A 24866-nucleotide genomic window follows, 5' to 3' on the forward strand; every position below is an offset into this window, starting at 1 on the left:
TCATGAATGCGCCGATTACCGCCTTGTTGTTGGCTCGCCGGCGGAACAAGCGGTCGAGAAGCAATGTCGACGTATTCTATATGCCCCGAGAAGCATTCCGCCAGCATTTCCGCCTCTCAAAGAGGAACGTGTGGTGGCTGTGCGACGAGCTCCGGGACGAACTTGGTCGGCGGACGCGTGGGCTCAGCGTCGAGGAGCAAGTGTTATGCGCCGTTCGTTTCTTCGCTACCGGTGGCTTTCGATCAGCGGTCGGTAACGAAGGAATGATATTGCTGTCGCAGGCCTCCGTGAGCCTGTTCATCTTCGCCTCCGCCATCACACAGTGAAATAAACGATCATCTGCGATCTCGCTAATGGTTAGCAGGTGCTATGGAATAAACGATTGTCTGCGAGCTTGATAGCTGTCGAGCAGACGACCAAAATTCCACATGCACTCGGCATGACATGTATAACCTTTTATTGGTGCTTTACGCATGCACACACCAGCTTGACGTTCGTAGACTTCACGAGCAACAGGTAAGTTGTTAAGAAATTAAAATCCCCCCCCCCCCCCCCCATTGCACATTTTTCACTCGTAGAGCACTACGAAAATGTCAACGACGTAACGCACCATTGCAGGTTCTTGGAACAGCCCCCGTCAGCATGCCGCAAGAGCGTTCATGCCAAAATACGTAACGGGAGGGTTATCTTGATGCACGGGCATTGTCACCGACCCAACACGAAGTCCAAGGGCAAAAAACTGAAAAGCCGTAGCATTGTTTACACTTCACAGCCACAGGAAATAGCTGGCTGCAGCTGGCATTTTTGGACGTTGGTCACCTTGCAGTGAAAATTTTCAACGCCATATCAAAAAAATCTCATCGCGTTTAGATTTTCGAAATCCGTTCCAATAAACACATAAAAGATTGTCTGCGATGGTTTTAGTTATTTAAAATGCGTTTGCAAGAACAGTTACGGTATTATCAAAGGCCCACTGCTTAACCGGAAGTACGTCACGATGAAAGGGACGCAACAGGGGCGTTTTCAAAAGAGACAGTTACGAGAATACCGCCCAAGATCATACTGGTTAAGAGAGCGGTTGTGGCCAAGACAGCGTATGGATACCGGTGAAAAGGGCACCACTCTCGCAAGATCATCATCGCTCTAAAACAGACTTCTTCTCTCTCCCCTCTCTCTTCCTTCCCTCATTCGTTTTTCTTTCCTGTAAGCACACAGTCCCATGGTCTCTTTCTGGCGGTTGGTGAGGATGGAAAGGAGGAAGTAGGTGCATTTATCTGCAGAATAACTCTTCAAGCTCCTCTTCAGCGCCACTAGTCAGTCCTCGAACAACGGAGGGCCGTCCGTGGTGCGAATCCAGTCTTCGTACGTGCACGCTGCAGCCCCGGTGCTTCGCTTTTCTCGCAGATAAGATGCGTATGGATACCGCAGCGGGGAGATGGCAAGCACGGATCCTACGTACGTGAAGGGTCCCATGAGATTAATATATAAATTTTCTCTGCATCAACAATGCTGCCTCTTTTTGCTGTGGTTGGACGCAAAGCTTTCGTAATTAAAGTGTTTCGGGTTCCCTCTATTGCGTTATTGTCCCTGTTTTGCCGCGTTCTACGTGATCGCGCACCTTTATTCGCTTGGTCTTTGGATGCTTCTCCATAAGTTGGGGCTCGTGAAAATAAACTCCTACTATTCATACTATATAGAGAGACTCATTTCATCGAGGTGGGAGTAATTTTATTTACCAGGCTGTTTCTAGTAGAGTTACACATGGAAGAAAAAAGGAAGGAAAGGAAGGTTTCCTGTTTTCTCAGACAAAAGAAAGGAACATGGAAATAAGTAGGAATATCCGCACATTGGCGCATTTTTGGCATCGCGTAGATCACTCGCTGAAAAAATAGCAACGCGCACATTTTGCAATACAAGTTGTAAGCTGGGATACATTGATTACAGAGGTGGCCACCTAAAAACAACCTTTCAGTTGTAATTGTTACTTTCGTGCGCAGGTCTCGAGAGGCCTACTCTCGAAACTCTCGAGAGGCCTACAGCTGCGAAACGTAAGAAAGATTTTTTTTTTTTTCGCAAAGCACGAGGCCGCAGCGCTAGCGAAGGAGCTTTCCTTAGAGGAACGAAAGCGTCTCTGGTCTTTTCCTGAAACTCGGCACCCTTTCCTGCACCCTATAGACCCTGGACTCAGAATGAGGCTACCAGAGCGGATTCCACGTAAGTATGAAACTCTTTACCACCGGTTGCGTCTCAACGCAGCACTCGCGAACTCTTACCGCCATCGCCTCGGTCTAACTGGAAATCCCTATTGTGATAATTGTGGATTGCCGGAAACAGCAGAGCACGTCCTTCTAGAGTGCCCGGCATACATCCAGGAAAGAAATCACCTCGCACAAAAGATTGAGTTCCTGAACTACGGATCTATATTTTTGAAAGGTCTCCTTGGACCCTGGACCTCTCCATCATCTCAGAGAAAAGTGTTGGTTGCCTTACTGGAGAGAGAGAGAGAGAGACAAACATTTATTTTAGTAATGAGCAGGAGGATGTTCTTAGGGCCTCCACCCAGTGAGAGGCATCCTCATTCCAAGATGCCTTGGAGCTGGCTGGCCGTCCGGGCCCGTTCCACCAGTCGGCGCTGGTCCGAGAGCTCGGAGCTGGTCAGCTGCTCCACCCACTGCTCTACTAATTATACGAAATCGGCGTCGGAGAGACAATCTAGAACTTCACCTGTGAGATCGTGTGGACTTTTACGTCACCACGCAAAGCTTCATGTTCACTTTTTCTTTTTAACCTCTCTTTTTTTCCCCTCTCTTCTGCCCTACTTTTTTTAGAACCTTTACCCCCTTCTCCCCGTCCCCGCAGAGTAGCATGTAGGCCGGAACATGCAGGCAAACCTCTCTGCTTTCATATAATAAAGAGCTGTCTCTCTCTCTTTCTCTCTCTCTCTCCAATCTCGAGAAATGAGGTTTGTATCGAAACCATGCTTTGCGGTAGCTGAGGAAGACTTCAAAGCGCTCGGCGTTGATTTTCCCGCACCTTTGAGAGATCATATCAGCACCCGTTCTCGGTCGGTACTTCGAGATTGCGTGCCACATGACATTACCAAATCTATAAGCCTCGAAAAGCACCATCAAATCCGGCGATTATTTTACTTGGGTGCGTCTCGGTTGTTGGCGAAAAATTTTATTTCGAGCCTGTTTAACTGTGTCACAGACGCGAAGGACACAGCTGGGTTTACGTACGACGCAGTTTTCGCCAACATGGAGGGCCTGTAGGCCTTGGGAGGATAGCTTATGCAGCTTTATTTCGAAATAGACCATGGCCCCTATTGATAAAGGGCTCTCAGTACAACTGGGCCTCGCCAGGTGCAGGAAAACAAAATACGCCGTTCCTGTTCACGCATGCAAAAAGAGTGTGTCCATTCTCTGCTCACTTCTCTTTCTATTCTTTATGACTTTGTGTAAAATAATATGCGGGAAGTTTACGGTACGAACTGCTTTCAAGCTGCAGAAGTAAATAACCATAAATATGAAACCATAGTTTAACACGACTACGTAATCTACACAAAACTAATGCGCAGCTGAATGCGTATGAGATATATAGTCCCAGATTCGCGTTATCTCAAAAAGTCTATTTCAATTAACTTGTGAGGACGAGCAATAGGACAGTTGTGTTCAGGAGAACTTGCAGGTCGCCGAGAAGCCGGATCCCAGTGGGCCCGCGCAGAAATAACCCTTTCGCGCAGAGCTTGTTGTTCGTTGCGCTCAGGGGCTTCGTGGGCCACCGCGCACCCGCCCTATACATAGCCGGTGCGAAGAAAGGCTAAGTTTAGCCGCCGGGTTAGGTATGTGATGCCGGCCAGAAAACAACGCCTAATAGGCAGCAGTGTCGAGAGTCATGATGATGACGAAGGGGCAAAATAAAACGTGCGCGGTGCGTCTGAAGACAAAGGAAACAAAGTGAAGCCCTGTAGAGGACCGCCGCATACTTGGAAATTGGAAGGGTGTCGGTGGCAAGGTTCGTTGCGATGTTTGGACACGCTGCCTCCGCTCAAAGAAAAGTCAAAGAAAAGGGAAGGGGTGGTAGGGGGATTCTTTCAGAGGATGCTCAAAGGACGCGAAGCATATATCGACCGAGTGACGTAAAAAATTATTTGCGTGATCCATAGTTTCGGCCCGTTTCTTGAAATTACTCTCTTGAGGAAATTAAAGCGCCAAAATGTTAAAACGAGTTTCCCTAATTTATGATTGGTTTCTTCGCTTGTTGAGATATCGAACTTGTGTTTCCTGGTACGGGACAACTATATAAATGTTTTTTTTTTTTTTTAGCTCTTTCCTCGAACCAGCACATTACGGGGCGTTTCGGGTTTTTGAGTTGACCTCCAAAATGCCTTCGACAAGTCGAATTATCGAATTGGTTTTGATTGTACAGCCTCCCAAATATTTAATAATATAGCGGGAGCGACGACCGATCGGCATGTCAGCGCCTTATCACGGTGTTCACCGGCAAAATAGGCGAGGGTACACGCGCGCGCATAGAACTATCTTGTGGGAGCGCCGTCTGCTCCGCTGTTCTTCTCAGGGCAACACACCCCCTGTTTTTCTTATCTTGCAAGGCCGTTTCGCTACCGCCAAAGGTAGCTAAGCAGCGTGGGGCACAAAGTAATTCAGATGCAGTTGCAGGGGGTGTGCCGCTCTCAAGGAAACAGCCTAGCAGACGACACTCATACAGCAGATAGCCCTATGCGCGTGCGCTTAAGCTCGCCTACTTCGCTGCTGAACACCGCGATAAGGCGCTGACATGCCGGTCGGTCGCCGCTCCCGCTATATTATTAAAAATTTGGGAGTCTGTAGTACATGTTACCCCATATATGTCCAAACACAAATTTCAAGAATTTCCTCTACCCAACCGCTAAAATTGCGAGTTTTGATTTTTGTGTTTTCAGAGTTCCGTGGTATCTATAATTCCTTGCCGTCTTATAGAACCACTGATGTAACAATTTGCTCTTTTTTTTGTGAAATCTGCGGCTCGAAAGTTCGAGACCTCGAGACTTCAAATTTTCGTAGTACTCTCGTAAGTGGCGTTGGTGCTCAATGAGGCGGGAGTTTTTAAACTGCAATCCGAAGAGATTGAAATGTGTGAAACGGGGTTTTCGTGAAACCCTGATTTTCTTCGTCGCATGCGGAGACATCAAACTGGCTTCTTGCTGATATTGGTAACCCAATCAAACGTTCTAAACGATTTCAGATGTTTGCCTCCAACAACGCTTATAGGATGCGAGGAATCCGGCATCGGGTATAATTTACGCATTTTTGCCTTACGCAGGTTCTGGTATCAAATTGATTTTTAATTTACAAACTATTACCGATGCAAATGACCGGCTAAAAAATCGGAACTTTGTTTTTGCGTTTTCATTTACTCCTCGCTATTGCAATAGCCACTGAGACAGTGGTTTGCTCGTCTTGTGAACGCTGCTTATGACAAGGACAGGCAGACCTGGATCTCGTCTGTCTATTAACGCCGACGCAAAGCACCCCCCCTCCCCCTCCGCCCCCCAGAACAGCACAGGACTGGCGCAGCCCAATGAATGACCAAGCTCAAGCTAAGTCCGATAACTCCATGCCTATAACAAAACTCAAGACGCGGCCAGAGATGTTTTCACAATCAGGCAGCAGGTTGCGAGAAAAGCAGCGGGCGTGCAGGGGAATGCTATTCGCCCCGAGATCGAACACAGTCAGCCCCTGGCGGCGGCGGGACGAACCGCTCATAGTGTGGATGGCGCTTTCGCGTCGTCTGCTCGTTCACGTTGCGCGCTGCGCAAGACGCGTGCTGCATACGATAAATAACGAATATTTGCACTTGTTTGGCTCTAAGCAGTGGCATAGTTACCTCTGCTTGCGGATTTTATCTCGAAACGCAATATTCAACGGCCGTTGCGGGATAATGCGCTAGTTTAGTTCCACAAAACATAGTCGTCGCCGTCTCAGTGTGGGAGAGAGATAAAAATTGGGCCGATCTCCCCGCGAGGGGGACTCGAGTAAATGCGTCGCATAGGGGGTGGGTGTATTGCGTTAACGTGTAGTGTTTGGGGAGTTGGTAGTAGTGAATGCGTTGTATCAGCATCTTCTTGACGTAGTTTGAATGAGTCAAGGATATAAGGCGCGTTCGTAGCGTCGCATTCTGTGTCGGCTTTGTGGCGCAGTGGGTAGAGCACCATGTACATTGCGTTCCGCCCGCAGAGTCGAGGGATCGAAACCAGGCGCCGGATAGTATTTTTTTTTTACTTAGTGTAGGGGGAGGGGTGCGGACTACGACTACGGACGTCAACGCGGGTGACATCGTGAGTTGCTGAAATGCTCTGCATTTAAAAACTTTTATTGGCACCACTGGCCTAAGCGGCCGCCATGGCTGGCCGCCATGGCCGCCAGCACGGCTTGTGCTCGGGTGACCAGTGGGCGCTGGAAGTCTTCGTCCGAGCGGCCCAGGGCGACGTGTTACAAACATTGCTTCGGCACGTTCCAATTTTCTCACCGATGAGTGCAGTCGTCTGCAGTTTCGGGAACGTCAAAGGGGACTTTTTGAAGGTGGCGTGGGGTTATTCAAAGGATTAAACTTTACTACACGAAAGAAGCAAAATGACCTGTGCATACCCGCGCGTTTACCACACCTTTGCAAAATTGCGCTGTGTCCTTTTAGGAAGAAGAAGCAAACAAAAACAATTACACTGCACATGACCCGTGCCCTATCACACGTATACCGGGGACGTATTTTACACCCGCAGCGCCTGTGTGATCGATTTTTCCCGTACCTTTTCGTAAGTAAATACCATTTTTGGAGAGTCGTTGCTTATATATGTTGTTAATTTTAAGTATTATTTAAAATGCGTTTCCCTGAAAGAGCAAGAGTATTTTAGGGGGATTTCTCGGTAAAATTAAGCAGTTGTGAGTTTGCGTCTGTCATGTGGCATTTCGTGTGTCATTTTCATATACAGTCTAGTCCACTTATAACGATATCCAAGTGCCAAGAAAATCCCATCGTTATAACCGATAATCGTTATAAGCGGGTCGAGAAAAAAAAAAGCCACAAGAGAGATCAAAACATTTTATTAGCATGCAAGTGAGGTAGTGCAACTACTCGTTTGCAGAAAAGCCATAGTCAGTCCGCTTTGACTGCTTCACGCGAAGCTGACGCACATCTTTTTCGAGAGCATCTAATTGCTCCAGGCAATTAGATGCTCGCCGCAGCACCGCAGGCGAATCGGCCATGGCGTCCGAACGTTCAGTCCGACTCCGCAGTGAAACTGGTGAAACGTTGAACGGAGGCTGATCCGGAGAAAAAAAAAAAGCACTCAGTTCGGCGCGCAGAAAAGGCGAGGGAAACTTCCGAGCTGCGAGCAGTACGAGCCGAACTGGCCGAACCAGCCGAACGTTGGTTCGGCCGGACGCGCGGACGAGGCCAAAGCAGCGGCTCCGGGAGGGGAGTCGGGAAGAAAAGCTGCTCCTCCTCTCGCTTGGCGCAGTCGACTCGTTTTCTGAGGGGTGGACGGGATGCAAGGCGCGTCGCGTGCTGTCGGCGCCGAGTGCCGGCGCCAGCGCCGGCGGCAGCACGCATTTTCGGCGCACGCGGTAAGCGGATTCAATCGCTATATCCGATATCGCGGTTTGGGAGCATCGTAATAAGCGGGTTATTTTACCATAGAAAGCATACAAAATTGGACGGTGCAATCGTTGTCCATCGTTATATCCGATATATTGTTATAAGCGGTATCGTTATAAGTGGATTCGACTGTATATGACATTTTCAAATACCGACATGAATCACCTTGTCCACAAATGTATTTCCCTCAGCATAACCAAATGTATAATGTTGTCACGTCTTAACCTCTTAAGGTGGACCTAAGTTTAAAAAAGGAGGAAAAATCGTGCAATATAATGCTTGTTGTTGTTCACATGTGTGGAGGGTGTGTGCCACAACTCGCTGGATTTTTCTTTTATTTTTACCACAATGCCGACTTGAAATACGATTTAGAAAAAGGCGAACCACAATTCCTGGACAAGCACGGGACAAAAGGGGGGTTAATGAGTTTTGAAAATACTGGCGTCTGCATGTTGAAATACTGCTTTTTCACCGCTACAGAACACGACGCCTAGCGTACTTTCAGTTGCAAGTAATACTGATAGCCAGCACAATGGGTAATCTTGTGTCGCCGGACACCGCGTGATACTGCAGTGGATCCCTGCCCACTGCGGCATCATAGGCAATGAAAAAGCAGATGAGGCTGCCAAGAGAGGATTGCAACTGCGAAACGTGAGGAACATTTTCTTCACGAAGCACGATGCCTCTCGGCTAGCAAAGGAGCTTGTTTTCAGGGAAAGAAGCACCTTCTGGTCTCTCCCGGAAAACCAGCACCCATTCCTCCATCATGTCGACCCAACTTTGGCACTGAGGTTACCGGAGCGACTACCACGTCGGCTAGAGACTTTGCTCCATCGCTTACGTCTCAACGTCGCGCTAACACATACCTACCGATATCGCCTTGGCCTAACCTCGAACCCCTATTGTGACAACTGCGGTTCACCAGAAACCGTCGAGCATATTTTACTGGAGTGCCCTACATACTATCAAGCAAGAAACAATCTCGCACAGAAGATCGAGTGCCTCAACCACAGTTCCTTGACTTTAAAAGCACTCCTGGGACCATGGCCATCTCCCTCCTCTCAGCGTAAAGTGCTAACCGCATTATTTGAATACATCAATGACATCGGCGTCGCTGAGCTGATATAGGACCAGACAACCGTCCATAGACTTTTCACGTGTCGCACTGACGGTCCCCAACGCACACGCTTCCTCCTTTTTTTTTTTTTTTCTCTCCTTTCTTCTCTCCCTTCCACATTTCTTCCTATTGCAACTTTTTCCCTCCTCCCGTACCCCGCAGAGTAGCATGTCGGCGTTAACATGCCGGCAGACCTCTCTGATTTCCTCTAATAAAGAGCTTTCTCTCTCTCTCTCTGATAGCCAACGCTTGGCTTTTCGCGTTACATGCGTTCTCTTCTCGCTGCGTTCTCACCCCCCCCCTCCTCCCCCCCCCCCCAAAAAAAAAAGACGAAATGCACAGAAAACTTCTATCCGTGCCTTTTTTAACCAATCCTCGAAAATTAAATGCCAAGACAAAAACGAGCTTCAGTTTACAACACAAGCCAGTTGCCGGGAACTCGATTGTTGCTCCTGTTTTGTAACAAGAAAGGAAAAGGAACATTTTACTACATCTGCAACAGGGCAACTTCATTTGCCATCTGTATGGTTCGTAAGCGACGTAAGCGCAAATGATGCAAACACATCTCGCTGTTCTAAGCACCTGTTAGATTTTAAAAGGAACGCAAATGGTCAACAGTGCAGCCGTAACAGAAAATCTGTGTTCACTGTGAGGTCCCAGAAGCTTAGTTTACACACTGTACACCTGCTTGTCACTTTGCAAGTCTATCTAAACGTGAGATGTTGATTGTACTGCGCGCGTTAGCAATTTAATGCGAAAGCTTACTTGCGACGAATGCCTTAAATAAGTGATCAGACACCGTTATTTATCAAACCTCCCTTCAGAGAGTCGCTAAAATTTAACTAAAGCGAGCGCAAGAGACCCGTTAGAACGGTCGCATTTATATCTGTTCGCTGGTTGAAATTTAGTAATTTTATGTTGCTTTTCAGACACACACACAAAAAATATCGTAAGATCTTAGAAAAAATGTCGGGGCCGTTAAGTAGTGTTACCATTTCAGGAAATCCCACAAATGCAAGAATGCGTCATGCTACCAATGAAAGAGCCGTTGATACTGCTGTTGTAAACTGAATTCCAGAGATCGAAGCTTCCTGATTTGTTTCTATTAATGCTTTTATTGAAGGCTCAAAGCCATAGTCTCGAAAGACCGAGCTTGCCACGAGCCACGGCGTACAAGTTCATTATCATTATTTCGGCCGTCCTGTGATTCCCCATGGGTCGCCGCTTTTTTGGTGCAGTAATGAAAACTGATTGCCGCTTCCATGCAATACAATGAACGTTGAGGAACCGAACTACAGCATACCAGCGCGCCTTTTATGTGCACATACAGCACGAAAGACGAAGCGCGCCCACAGTGTGCATTCTCCCGGGCCGCTCGCGGAGCATCCGCACTAGCAGCGCGACGCTGCCGCCACCTACATGTCGATCTCGCCGCGAATACACGACGCCATAAAAGTCAGCCGCCTTTCCTTCTCTGCAATTAGCATTCTGTGACGACGTGACCCAGTTTTGGTTTGCCGGTAACCGTACCAGCGTTTTTCCTCGGTATGACATCAGTTTGAACTTCAGTTTTCTTCTAACCAAATTAAAATCTTTGAATATTGATCCCAACACACTTAAATAGATAGAATACTTTCTTACTAATCGCTCCTCTTGCTAACGATCACTGTTATTCTACTGTCGTTACATCAGGTGTACCCCAAGGATCGCTGTTGGGGCCTCTTCTGTTTCTAGTTTATATTAATGATTTACCGAAAGCTATTACCTCGGAAATTAAACTTTTAGCTGGTGACTACGTAATTAACCGTGTAGTCAAAACTACTAATTACATCATTCTGCTCCGCTCTACTACAGGTTGACCTTGACCCCATCTTGCATTGGTGCAATGGAAAATGAGTCGTAACCTAACAAAACGCAACGTTATGCGCTTTTCACGTCGAGTTGGATGAGTTGCTCCCACTTATAATATTTACATTACTGCCCTATCGGTCATTACCTCACCTGGAACAAACATGCCACACATTATATCAGTGCTAACCGAATGTTCGGTTATTTGAGACGAAATATCAAAGCTGCAGCGCCGCCCGTAACGCTTCTTCTTTACACTTCCTTAGTAAGATCTAAACTCGGTTACTCAGCACCAATTCGTGACCCACGCACTAAAAAGTTACTAACCAAAGCACTTGAAACAGTCCAGAACCATCCAGCTCGTTTTATTTCTGGTAATTATAACCGCCTGTCTAGTGTCACGGCTATCACTACCCCATCTTGCTTTGCGCCGAAAAGTACATAGCACGTCTTTAACTATTCTCTAAAGTTTATCACCAGAACGCAGACCTAAAACCATACTACTAAGCGCTCCAACTTACATTTCCCGAAGATCATTCACGTAAGGTTGGCATTCCGCATTGCCACACTGCTGCATATTACAGTTCATTTATTCCCGGCACAGCATCAGAGTGGAACCAGCTACTACAGCTACCAGCAACCTCATTGGCGCTTATAACCGATTTTGGTGAATTTAAAAACGTTTGAATAATCTTTATTCTATCAGCTGATCTGCGTAATTCAGTCCCTTCTTTCTGCCTACTTTTCCATCAATTCCCATGTACAATGTGCGATACATTTCCCTACAGTACTTAATCTTGCGACTATTTTTCATGGGTCGGTTGTTCAGTGTAGCCTTGCACTTGCACTGTTATATCTTATTTCTTGTGTGCATGTGCTAGTACGCCGTATAAACACGCTTTCAGTTTTTTGCTGTATTCCTTCCTTATCCTTTTTTTTTGCGCTGTACACGTGGTGCCAAGTTCTGTTACGAACCGAAAAGAGTGGAATGGAGTGGAACGATGAGGGGAGGGAGTAGAGCAGGAGGATCGGTCGAGAGGATTCGGTTGGTCAGCGGAAATGCGTCGCCCAACCGAAAGAATGCTTCTCGCACAACACCGACAGTCATCGGAGATGGATTCTGCATGAACTCTTTTGAACCGAGTAAATTCATGCTACAAAAACAGTTTTGTGCAAAAACAAAACTGCCAGTCTCCAGTGATACCATATCAGGTGTGCTCGACAGTCATCATCATCAGTCTGCGTACGCCCACTGCAGGGCAAAGGCCTCTTCCATACATCTCCGATTATCCCGGTCCTGTGATAACTGCGACCAATTTATCCTCGCAAACTTCTTGATTTCATCTGCCCATCTAACTTTCTGCCGCCCCCCGACACGCTTGCCTTCTCTAGGGATCCACTCTGTTACTTTTTTATGACCAACGGTTATCTTGACTTCGCATTATACGCCCTGCCCACGCCCGTTTCTTCCTAATTTCAACTAATATGTCCTTAACACGCCACGCGTTCGTTCCCTGACCCACTCCGCTCTCTTTCTGTCCCTTAATGTTACACCTATCATCTTCCGCTCCGTTGCTCGCTGAGTCGTCCTCAATTTAAGTTGAATCCTTTTAGTGAGCCTCCAAGTTTCTGCCCCGTAGGTGAGTACCGGTAAGAGGCAGCTGTGATACACTTTTTTCTTCAAAGACAATAGTACGCTGCCATTCATTATTTGAGAATGCAGGCCGAATGCACTCCACCCCATTCTTATCCTTCGAATTGCGGCGGAGTCTGTCCACGGGTACGCCGAGTCCTATGGCCTGAGCTGCGCCCCGCAGAAGTCGGAACTGCTCATCGTCCAACCGGGCAGGCCAAAGAAGCAAGCACCCCCGAGCGTAACCGTAAGCATCGACGGCACGCAAATCATACCGACAGAACATATCCGGATCCTGGACCTGTTACTCAGGGGAGACGGAAAAGATCAAGCACTCCACGGAACAGATCGCAAGCATGATACGTAGAGTTGCGAACCGCAACCGCGGACTTAAAGAAGAAGACGCCCTGAGGCTAGTGCAGGCGTTCGTCGTGTCCCGCGTACCTACTCCTCCCCGTACCTCCGGCTAACGAAGGCGGACATGGAAGCGCTGGACACGGCGATGCGTAAAGCCACCAAGATAGCCATGGGTCTGCTAATGTACTCGTAAACTAAAAGGTTGATGGACATGGGCACCCTCAACACCACGGACGAACTCATCGAAGCATACTTGTCCAACCAAAGAGTCCGTCTGAGCAGGACAAAACACGGAAGAGCCGTCCTACACAAGACAGGATGGCAGGTTGAACCACAGACGGAAGAGGCACCACTCCCTCAGGGATGTCGTGACTCCATCACAACTAAACCGTTACCGCGCAACATAACAGCGGAACGGCACGAAGGCAGGCGGACGGCGCGGGCCAAAGCCCTGGCCCGGAAGCTAGAGGAGGACCCCCAGGTCCAGTACGTGGACGCTTCACTCCCAAAACACGGAACAAAGGCCGTGGTGGCCGTAACGGACAACGACGAGCTGAATACCTGCGCGTCGGTGAAGACTACGTACCCGACCGTGGCAGAAGAGGTAGCCATAGCGCTGGCCCTAGCCATGCCGGAGGTCAGCGCGGTGGTTACCGATTCCAAGAAAGCGTACGCAAGCTATCGGAAGGGGATTGTCTCCTCCGCATCCCACAACACCGGGACGCGTCACCGAGCTCGTGTGGGTCAGGGCTCACTCGCTCGGGGAAGGCAACGTCACCGCCGACCACTATGCCCGAGAACTAGCCGTCCGGGCCGAGGAAGAGCAACCGCACCCCATCACGAGTTAAAAGGAGATCGTCCGCCTATACAAAAAAGTAGAACGTAGCTTCCAAAGCCGCACAAGCAACTAAGCAGACGGCAGCAGATGATAGTGCGCCGCTTACAGGCAGGGTCGCTCGCACACCGGCGCATATGCACAAAATGTACCCTGCAGAACACGAGAACACATGTCCGTTCTGCTGGGGAGACGGCACTCTCGCGCATATTATTGGGGTGAGCAAAAACTCAAGACACCCCCCTACACCCTTCCCCCCTCCCCCAATTCCAACCCGCTCGAGCGACGGGAGACCTTACGGTCCAGCTCTGACTTCGCCATTCAGCAACAGCTGGTGGCTCGAGGAGAAGAATTACTGGACACATATGGGTCCCGCGAATAGGGAACCACCCCATCTGGTACCTGCCCGCACCATTCTTTATTTGAAGCTCAGTAAAATTTGTTCAATCAATCAATCGAATTATCTCTGCCTCATGGTTGGGATCCGGGGTCACCACTTTGCCTAAGTAGATATATTAGCTCACCACTTATACTGTCTCGCCACCTATCTCAAACCGCTATGCTCTCCCGAGGTTATTGAGCATTACTTAAGTTTTCTGCATATTAATTTTCATGCCCATGGTTCTACTCTGCTTGACCAGTGCGGTAAGCATGCTTTGAAATTCGTCCCCCGAGTTACATAGCAAGGCAACGTCATCAGAAAATCTAAGGTAACTGAGGTATTCTCCATTAACCCTTACGTCCACGTGTTCCCACTCCAATGCTATGGATACCTCTTGTAAACGTGCTGTGAATAACATTGGAGAGATTGTGCGTCCTTGTCTGACTCATTTTACTGCTCTCCTTATGGAGGAAGATGGTAGCTGTAGACCTGTAGGTAGCTGTAGTAGATATCCTCTAGTATTCTTACGTAATGCTCGTCTGCACCCTGATTCCGCAATGCCTGCATGACTGCTGAGGTCTCGACCGAGTCAAATGCTTTCTCATAATCAATGAAGGCTATGATAGGGGTTTAGTATACTCCGCGCATTTCTCTATCACCTAATTTATTGCGTGAATGTGGTCTGTTGTTGAATAACCTTCACGATTTCCTGCTTTTTTGTTAAGTTGACTGAATTATATGAGGTAAAGCAAGGGGACAAAGGGCTCGACAATATACAGATGCAAATAACACTGAGCACATCAATGACAGAGCGATACAAAACAAACTGACAAACAGCAACTTGGAACTTTATGCACTATAGCAATTTAGCACTGAAATAATACACCAATAAGTACAAATAATAATTTCTCTTTCATTTCATATTATGCTGTTACTGATTTAATATTTTTCCAGTAAAAATATTCAATGAAGATAAAGTTAGTTAAAACTTCCATAAATATCGGGCTTTCTTACAATGTAAATCGCCGGGCAGAACAAGTATGTTGTAAGGAAGAAGCAAGGCCATTCAAGGCCACTCCAAGGTCCCTTATATCGCAGCTTGGAGGTCCTCTCTGTGCCTGTACCTTGTTTACCGACGTGCAAGCGCAGGGGACGCCATGGTCTCATTTTACTTGCGTTGTGATGATTTTGTGTCGTCCTCAGTTAGGCAGAGCATCGGAGTCCCCGTCCTGCGATCAACCTATCGCTAGGCCGAACTAAGTGTTTGATGAGGAAAATTGAGGATTTGTCATAGACGGCGCATTTGCTCTCACTTCCATCGCACATTTTTTTTTCTTTTTTTTTTTTGCTTTCCGCCTGTTTATGCGTGTCGGCCCGCAATGTCATTCGCCCCAGTTCTTGCAACTGTGACTCTCACCACATGGCCCCTCCCTTACATAGAAGTCTATATATACGCACGGCGTATACCTCACTTCCTGTTTTCTTCGAAGGCCCACCCATTATTTCGTCTGTAGCAATCCTATATATATAAACTGAGTGCATACATTCAATGTCATCCAGAACCAGAGAAACCCAGTTGCCAACAGGAGCGGAGGCGGGCATTGTAAAAGTGAGCCTCTTTGTTCTGTTCGCCTAGTATGTATGTCCCCACAGCATTCAGTGGCCGACCCTTGAAATCAAGCTTTGATGTCTCGACACACTTTCCGACATGATAATACTGTTTTGGAAAAATGATTCCGGGAAAAATGAGTATGCCGAATATGAGTAAATCCGATCCCGCTGTTTAAGTTGGAGGAAGCGAAAAAATTGGCTGATTTCATTGTGCATTGCAAAGTCGGAGCATTTGGGGCTTTAATTTTATACCACAGCAATCGTTTATCTAAAGGTTCCCTGGTTGGGCCATGATGTCGGCGCGCACAGATTTATCATAAAACATGGTCACGTATAGGCCTAAAGGGGCGCTTAAACGGTTGGAAACCCGACTTTGGCCAAAATTTGACCAGAGCGCGACTTTGGCCAAAGCGCGAATGCAACATGCATATTTTCGCTTAATTCTTACCTTCCCGCTTTCGGCTGTTATTGCGAGGTTTCGCCTACCAGTGAGTAACATATCCTTAAACCTCGTTGTGAAATTTTGTTTTTTTCCTAAGCATATGTATAAACTAAGAAGAGACCCCGAACTAACTACGCGCTTTTAGTAATTGCTAATCGCTTTCATTTTTTAGAGTCATGTTACCCGTTAGTGAATCTCTGTATTTTAATGCCAAGAGGCACATTAAGATACTTAGAAAACCGGCAGCAAAATGCGACTTTGTGCCAAAATGCAAAGACTGATCAGAACCATTTCCTATTGTGTTTCAGATGGCCGTATACAGTCTTTTCTTGTGTCTGCGTGTTTGTTTATTAACCATACTTCTCGTGCTGCCATCATCGGGGAAGAAAAGCAAGCCATGCCTTTCTCCGAAAAGCAAAGTTGTCGACCTGACTCAGAACTACGCAAACGATACCATCTACTGGGCTGCCAACGAAACTTTCTCGCTTGAAGTGACGGTAGCGAACAGCTCTGAGGATTATTGGTAAGGCTCCATCAATACTCACAGCCCAACTACACAAAACATTCGATTCCCTTTACGCTCCTCCTCGTTTTCTCTTTTTTTTTTTCGTAGGAGCATTCACCTCCGACTACTCAGATGACAGTTAGCCTTGCTGCTTTTTTTTCTACAAGGGGAGCGCAAACTCATTTATCTTTCTTTGTTCATACAGCATAAATGTGTTCCTAAACAAATGCATAGACTTTTTTTCCTAAATTGAAATTTTTCATTTTTTAATTTAATTTGGCGTTATATATATCGGGCTTCGTTTTCTTTTCAGGATTAGTTTATGTACCTTTGGGCCTTGAATATTAAGATGACGACATGTACTTTCACTACGCAAACGCATGCATACTCCTGAATTTGAGCTGGTCTGCTTTGGCTGAGTTGCGCATCTGTTGCTCTTGAGGCTGCATATCTTTCGGGGGTATCAAGCTTAAACCTGCCCGCTTCGCCCGTGGCGTAAGTAGAGTCCTTCAACAATTATCCCTCCCCCCCTCGCCCTCTTTCAGCCTCACTCTGTCAGACCTGATGTCTGTGTACCCGTTGTGTTTGTATGCAGGGTGCATTGAGAAAGCTTTTCCCAGTTTTCAGCCATATCCCCTTATGCGTAAGTCCCGTCCTGCCAGTGCATAGAGATGACCATTACTGTATACACGTGTTGTTAAAAATAAGTTTCGTTGTTGTTTCGCGCGTTTCAGTTTTTTTTTTTTTTGTCAATCCCTAACGCATTCAACAGACGGCTTTTGCTACAAACTTGTCCTCGAATGATTAGGATCCAAATAGATCGGATATCGGAGGCGACCCACGGTGGGACGCACCTCGACGCGCCAATACACTTCGCCTATGGAGGATGGGGCGTGGCCGAGATCCCTTTGGAGCGGCTCATGCACGTGCCCATCGCGATGCTGGACATCAGGGACAAGGCGGCGGAGAACCCCGACTACGCCCTGACGGTTGACGACATCCTGGAGTGGGAGAAGAAACACGGAAAGGTTCCCGACGGCAGTCTGTTCCTTCTGCAGACGGGACAATGGAGGGTGAGTGTGAAGCACATTGTGCAGCGACAAAAGAGCGCTCTTTGCACTTGTGGTTTAGTCATTATTGCTTCTGACTCCCTTCGCGACGTTTTTAACTACGCAATTTGAGCGGAAACACGAAGCAGAGCCATATGTCATGCGCTCTGAGTGGGTGTGCGCGCATATGTGTACGGGCGTGTGTGTGTGTCAATGTGTGTATGCGTGTATCTGTGTGCACATGTGTGTGTGGGCGTGTGTGTGTGTGTGCGCGCAAGTGGGCGTGCGTGTGTGTGTACTCGTGCATGTGTGTTCGTGCGTGTGCGTGTGTATGCGTGCCTGTTTGCGTATGAGTAATTGCTTGCGTGAGTGCGTACATGTGTGCGTACACGACGAAAAATATGGCATCATTCGAAGCATCGTGGAAGAAAGCCTTATTCAAACGAAGCCATTGAGAGAAAGTGACGTGCCTCATCCCACAGAAACGTGTAAAATGAGCTTGAAAGATTAAATTGCAAACAAAGTTAGACGACGTCGTTGGTATACAAGTATGAATAAAAAGTGCGTTCGGAATTTCACGTAACCTTTACTTCGAACTTAATGCTAGAACTGCGAACACCCGATAACTGTACTACGAAGACCGGTTCTAAATATTCGGTTAAAATTGGGAAAGATCCGTATTTAACTTTAACAGATTTGAGATTTTTTTATGTTCTGCAACTTATTCGTCACTTTGTCCGTACGTCGTCATGCAGGCCACAAATTCGCACAAGCCTACTGACATTCGCCGTACTGCAAGTACAGCATGGTGCTTCCGCGTCACCGTCTGTTCATTTGATTGCGCAAATAACAGTGGTGTACGTAATTACTACTCTTTCACTTTTTCAACCTACGTTCGTATCTCCTTTATCCTCTGTGCATAAGGGTGAGCGATACGGAATCCAAAGTATTGTTATTCGTCGCTGCACCTCTCTACATGCTGCTTAGTAGCTCATTTTTCGTGCCGTATGAGCAAGAGATTTCACCTGTCACTCATCTTCGAAAACGTCCTATTTTCGAACCCAGGCGCTGCACGTTCCTCATGACACCACGCACACAAACGCTCTAGTTTTCATAAAAAAAATCAATTGCATTTACAACGGAAAATTGTATAGAAGCAGCAATACTGCAAAACGAGCCCCTGGTGAATAATCCGCATGTACGTAACGAGCGAAAGAAGCCGGCAAACCTAAATTAAAAATATATTCGACTTGAAAAACGTAAATTTAATTTCAAGATAACGACTAAAATAAAGTACGCACGACAAATTTCGGAAAATAAGAACAGAAAAACGGTGATAAAGAACGGACAGAAAGCGCAAGTGTACTTGAAGACAGTCGTGTGGTTCATCTTCTCCCCAACGTATACTCGAATGGCGATTCCATCAATTACAATAAATTTACGTGAACGACGATGTCAAGCATACAGTTCGAGTTAAAGGTTCGGTCTGCGTAAGGCCATCACGCAATGCCACCATGACGCTTTGCATTACCATAAAGTAGAAAACATTTTGAAGTGCAGCTCTTATGCGGTCGCTCCTGTGGTTTGGCGGCGTCCCTCAATGTAACCGAGAATACGAGGAGGACACCAAAGAGAGAGGTATTTTACAGGAGGAAAGCGGCGGAGGAGAGTACGGCGAAAGTGTGAGGAATAAAGCGGAGGGCCGCCGGCGACCCACTATGACGTGGAGCCAGAGTAGCGCGCCCGCCATGTGGTCGTCGATGACGCGGTCACGCGATTACTAAAGCATGCGGCGAGCGCGTCCACCGATACCATATTGTCACGTAGCCAGAGAGCGAGAGAGAGAGAGAGAGAGAGAGAGAGAGAGAGAGAGAGAGAGAGAGAGAGAGAGAGAGAGAGAGAGAGAGAGAGAGAGAGAAACTTTTACTGCCGCAAGGGCTAATTCGGGGGAGGGGTGGTGACCGAGGGAGGAAGTCCCCGGTGACTTTGGCAGCCCGGGCGACGATGACATCTTGCACCGCCGAATCCGAGCTGTGCAACGCCCTCGCCCAGGGCTCACCGTCTCGATATGGGGGGAACGGGTTGTGGGGGCATTGCCAGAGGAGGTGATCCATGGTTTGGATCCCCCCACAAGTGGGGCAGTGGGTTGAAGAGTACAGACCGGGGTGCATGCGGTGCAGACGGGAGAGGCCAGGAAGGGTGTACGTCTGTACTAAGCGCCATAGTTCTTCGGCGTGAGAGAGCGCCGGGCGAAATTTCGAATGGCCGTCTGTCACGTTGCCAAGGACGACGCAGGTTTCTTCGGGGAACAAATGCCTATTGACGCGAACTTGTGCTCCTATGAGAACCCAAAAGATTGCACAAGCGGTGAAGGACGGAACGTGCACAGGCGGGTGTCGGCGGATCGAATGCCGCGGTGTTTGCCTTGCGAGAATTTATCCCCCGGCGTTAATCCTTTGAGAACCATCTAATCATATCTAGAACATTGGTCATCAAAGAATAGCACTCCATTCTAGAGACTACCGGCGATACACTCTTCCTATCAAATTAGATAGCCTGCGCGACATACAAAATGAAGAGACGGAAACACGCGCTTCACTTTTAACTTAGATAAGAAAGCTGGCCGCGGGCAACAAAACACACAAACCAGAGAGTATAGTTCGCCGCAGTATATGGAAACAAAGTGCTGAATGAGAGGAGTAATATGGAAAAAATAAAAAAAAGGTCTGTAACTATAGATATTTTTCAAAGTCGAAACAGCTAAACAGCTCCGCTCAAATTTCGCATTAGGAAGTATCGTAATTGTCAGCCACTATTTTAGTGAAATAGTACGCGCGTTGCTCTCATTCGCGAATTCGCTTTGTAAGCGCCATGAACTTGTCACAAGAGTGAATTGCGGAGAAGCTGAACGGGACTGGCTTAGAGTGTAAGATCCTGGGCATTGAGGGATGGGAAAAGACGGAGGCAGGATACAAGACGGAGCGATAAGAAAAGCCTCAGGCGACGGGGTGGGTTCAGATGCAGTAAATAGAAGCGGGTAGATGTCATGGAGACGTAGTCATCGGCTTCCGGATTCGTCTTGTAAAGGACAACTTCATGACCAATTGGCACACAGTCACGCCGTCTATAGTACTGTCCCAGTTAGTCTGGCCGCCGCATGTGCTTCAGCCGTAGGTAACCGGCGGCATCACTCACGTCCTTTCGCTTTGGTCGCAGTTCTGGCCCGACCGCACGGCGTACATGGGCTTAGACGAGAACGGTACCCGCCACTTCCCCTGCATGTCGCCAGAGGCGGCTACGTTCCTGACCACTGAGCGCTCTCCGTACGGGACCGGAGCGGACGGACCTTCGCTTGACTGCTTCCCGGCAGTCACCGTGCACCGCATCATGTGCGAAGCAAGTTTGTACATGACCGAGCACATGTCCGACCTGTCGCAGCTGCCGCCCACGGGTGCGCTGGCTGAGGTCATGCCGATGAAAATCGTCGGGGCCAGCGGGGCTCCCTTGCGCATTGTGGCCACCTTGCCCTGAGGAGCGACGGAAGGGGACCACGTGACACATCGTGAGAAAATAAAACAATCCAGATGTATTCAACCCTCGTACACTGTCTTCATCGTGACCTTCTCAGTGCAGGGTGCAGGGCCGGATTAAGGTTGGGGCTGAGGGGGCTGCCTTTAACTCTCAGACGATTCATTCGGCCATTTAAAAGTTTTTTGCTGAGCGTCCTTGCTGCCAAGGTTGGCACCGCAAACCGACTGCCGGTGCCGCAAACTCAACTTTCTACGGAAGCTAACCGTGGTGAGTGGGACGATCGCCCAACTCCGTCCCTTATATAGGTAATAGAGAGCCTTCGCCTTTAGTCCAATGAATGCCCCGAGCTCGGCTCCCGTCTCCTCGGTACAAGAACAAATGTTTTACGAATTTCTAAAGGACGTTTACAACTATAACCTCAAGAGACACTCATTGTAAAGCTTAGAGAAGAAGACCAAGTGCAAGTTTGGATAATTAAAAATACTGTTCTGTCCCTATAACTATAAAAGGCTGCTTCATTCCTGTATCAATGACACCAATTTTATCCGAGACCTGGGGCGGTATTCTCGTAACTGTCCCTTTTGAAAACGTCCCTTTTGCGCCCCTTCCTCGTGACGTACTTCCGGTTAAGCAGTGAGCACTGGCAGCAGGTTTGCCGCGCTTGCGTTACGTCACTTCCGGTTGTTTGCTTTTAGCCAATCAGGGCTTGCCAAAAGGGACAAAACTCGAGAATACCGCCCTTGAAGCGATTCACATGCGAAGCAGTTCCAACACCCCAGCCACTTTCAGGCGATTTGTCTATGAGGTCACGGAACCGTACCTGTGCGATCGGGGGCCGCCGTCCTAAGCCGCTGCCAAAATACATGAGTGGGTTATTGTAGCGGGGCTTTGGTTCTGTTTGATTGGATCCAGTTAACACTTTTAGTGTCGGCCCATATCGCGACACTCCTGCCTATATCACGTCACTGTATCCCGAAATTTGAAAGTTTCTGAATCTTTCGTGCATTTTATTTGTTAAAAGGCGTCCTTCGTGGCTGCAGCGTAGCTAAGTGAGTTACCAAGGGCTAGCTCTTTCAAACTGAACGAAGTTGTATTTGGTCTTCATGGCAAAGCGTCATACGGGATCCGAAATCTCGGCACATCAGTCCCCGCAAGAAATTTCAATGTATAGCGCTTCTAATCGAAGTTAGTTGCAATGACAACCTTTTCAATAAAGCTCGTCGAAAAATGGAAGCGTGGTAGGGTGATTTTAACTTGACTTTTCCGCAGAACATGGTCGAGTTCTTTCACTACAGAGTTGCAGTTATGAGGACACAAGCGCTAGGCGCCAACTAAAAATGTTAGAGCAACAATAAATTATACCCGTGTTCCCAGATGTCTCCATTGCGCTTAAGTTATACTCAGGTATTCCTGGAACAAACTGCGGGACCTAGCGCTCCTTTTCAAGGCTGTCGTTCATAAAAACTACTTCCGGCCCACTCTCGGCAAGAGGAAGGTGAATTTTTGGGCCTCATGACTGTCAAAAGAGACGCGCTGAGAGGAGGAGGAGGAATAAACGTTTATTGATTCCTATGAAAGAAAGATTGAGAGCTGGATGATCTTCAGTGTAGTAGCGTTGACCATCCATGGTGGGTGGCGTCCCTAGTCCAGGATGCCATGGCCCTCAGCTGCTTGTCTGGCCCGGAACACCAGGCCGCGCTGGTCATCCAGGACCTCGCTCGACAGCAGGGCCTCCCACTGCTCCGTCGATGGCGCCAGGACCTCTGGGAGTTCCTTCACACCCTTGCACTCTCACACCTTGTGGTAGAGAGTGTTGGGGGTGCTGCAGAATTGGCAGTCGTAACTGTACAGGCCGGGATGAATCATGTGCAACTGTGAGGCATGCGGGAAAGAGTTAGTTTGGAGTCTTCTTAACTGCGTCGCTTCCTTTTTGGTGAGTTGTGGATGAGGAGGTGGATATTTCCGTCTGCTCAATCTGTAATGTTCAATATGTCTCTGGTGCGTCGTGGGATAGGTGGGAACATCGGCGGGGGAGTGGCTTGAGCTTCTGTGATGGGGGCGATATTTTTTTTTGGTGAAGCAGAAAATTCAATACCTCAATTTTAAAGTTTCAAAATCCGCAAGATGCAATTTTAAATGTTGTATATGTTCACGCTTTTGCCCAGTGATAGTTTCCCTCATTTGCTTAATTTTTTTTATCAATGCACACAAGAAATCCTTTTTTTGTTCCCAGTTTGTCGTGAGGGATGAAGTTTGAGTCTGATAAATGAAGGCTTTTCCGTATTGTGTGGAACGTAAACATTAATTTAGAAGTGCAATCTTTATACATATTTTGCATGATTATTTCGACGTTCAGAGGTTGCGACTGTGTATACCTTTTGTTGAATTTTATGCGTTTATTACTTGGAGCTTGAATGTTTAATGAAACGTTTGTTCTTTTGAAGCGAAGGGTCTTCTGTCCCTTGGCGTGTGCTGCCTTCCGACGGGGCACTGCGATTGCTCATAAATTTGTGAGCAGACTAACGTGTACTTCGGGTAGTGTTAAAAATGAAGCCAAGAGATTAGTTTCTCGAAAACATGAAAATTCGGTATATTTTGCCACTGCTCAGCGAGCGTAACATGTGAGCTTCGAAAACGACAAACTTTCGAGCCAGTAATCATTATCGTTATCATTGTCGTCGTCGTCAGGGTTCTAAGGACCCGGACCTCCAGATTTATTGATGCGGCAAAGGCAGGGGGAAATCACTTTTTTCCTGGTTCTCAGAGCACAGGATTGAAACTTAGAAACATTCCTTACGTGGTGTATATACAGGGTGTTTCAAGGAAGACTTTGTACTATTAAAAAATAACCTTTCGGAGGTAAAATTGTTTTTCCGGCGCGAAATGGTCAGAGGCGGTGACAGACGCAATAAAACAAGTTCCAAATGCAATTTAGGGCAACAACAGACTAATACTAGCTAAATAACTTTTTAATTATTGCAGTTCGGCGTGTGATTGTAATGTGTAAATTGTTGAGGATCATCAGTCAACCTGGTGTTCAGCATTAGGTCTGAGAAAATGTAATTGTTCGCAGACTATAGGGCTCAGTACTTCAGTCCTCCGGATTTAGAGCTGGACACATGACAGGCGCGTCGCGCTTTATCACGGCTGGTCTAATGCGGGCGAGCGCCTCCTCTCAGCCTGGCCGTGGTTTTTTGCCTGGAAGGGTAAGTGGGGCGGAGTGCTCTGAGTGATGCCAACACTTGGCCATTGCTTTGCGGCGTGTTGCAGCCGCCGAGCTCCGAATGTGCGTGTATGATGGACGGAAGTACTCAGCCCATAGGTCTGCGGGCAATTGCATTTTCACAAATCTAACGGTCGATGTCGGGTTTACTGATGATCCTTTACAATTTCCACGCTACAATCACACGCCTAACGGCAATAATTAAAACGTTCATTAAAATTACTTGTTAATTGTTGCCCTAAATAGCACTTGAAATACATTTTATTACGTCCGCCATGGCCTCTGACCACTTCGCGAAAGAAAAACAATTTTACCTCCAAAAGCCTATTTTTAAAATTATTTAAAAGTCTTCCCTGAAACACCCTGTATAAGTAACGAATAAGACCGCAGGCGAAAGGGAAAGTTACGTGGGTTAAATAATTTTCGCGAAGTCCTGATTATCTCGCTTGCGAAATAGAAATGTGGCAGAATGTTCATATTTTTGCTTGAACACGACATTACGGGCTAATCTGGTTTCTGAGGTGACCCAAAAATGCCTTTGGCCAATTGAGGTATCGAATTAATTTCGGTTTGAAATGTTACCGATACAAATTCCAGAAACACATTTCAGTAACTTGCATTAATTATTCGCTTAATGGTTGGTGCTGCTTCTCCTGTTTTCCGTGTTCCTCGCTGTTTTA

The 24866-nt window shown here is 47.5% G+C and overlaps 1 protein-coding gene across 1 annotated transcript; it reads left to right on the top strand.

Annotated features, from left to right (window-relative positions):
* Nucleotides 1-15308: 15308 nt before the first annotated feature.
* LOC144173909 (isatin hydrolase-like) lies at nucleotides 15309-21026 on the top strand. The gene is made up of 4 exons (XM_077702234.1): nucleotides 15309-15434; nucleotides 16187-16401; nucleotides 17192-17456; nucleotides 20649-21026. Exons 1-4 carry the CDS (start codon nucleotides 15375-15377, stop codon nucleotides 20961-20963), a joined length of 855 nt encoding a protein of 284 aa, XP_077558360.1. The 5' UTR covers nucleotides 15309-15374; the 3' UTR covers nucleotides 20964-21026.
* Nucleotides 21027-24866: the final 3840 nt, after the last annotated feature.

The sequence above is a fragment of the Haemaphysalis longicornis genome, unplaced genomic scaffold (assembly GCF_048455015.1).
Source record: "Haemaphysalis longicornis isolate Haplotype H1 unplaced genomic scaffold, Haemaphysalis longicornis Haplotype H1 scaffold_3, whole genome shotgun sequence".
NCBI lineage: Eukaryota > Metazoa > Arthropoda > Arachnida > Ixodida > Ixodidae > Haemaphysalis > Haemaphysalis longicornis.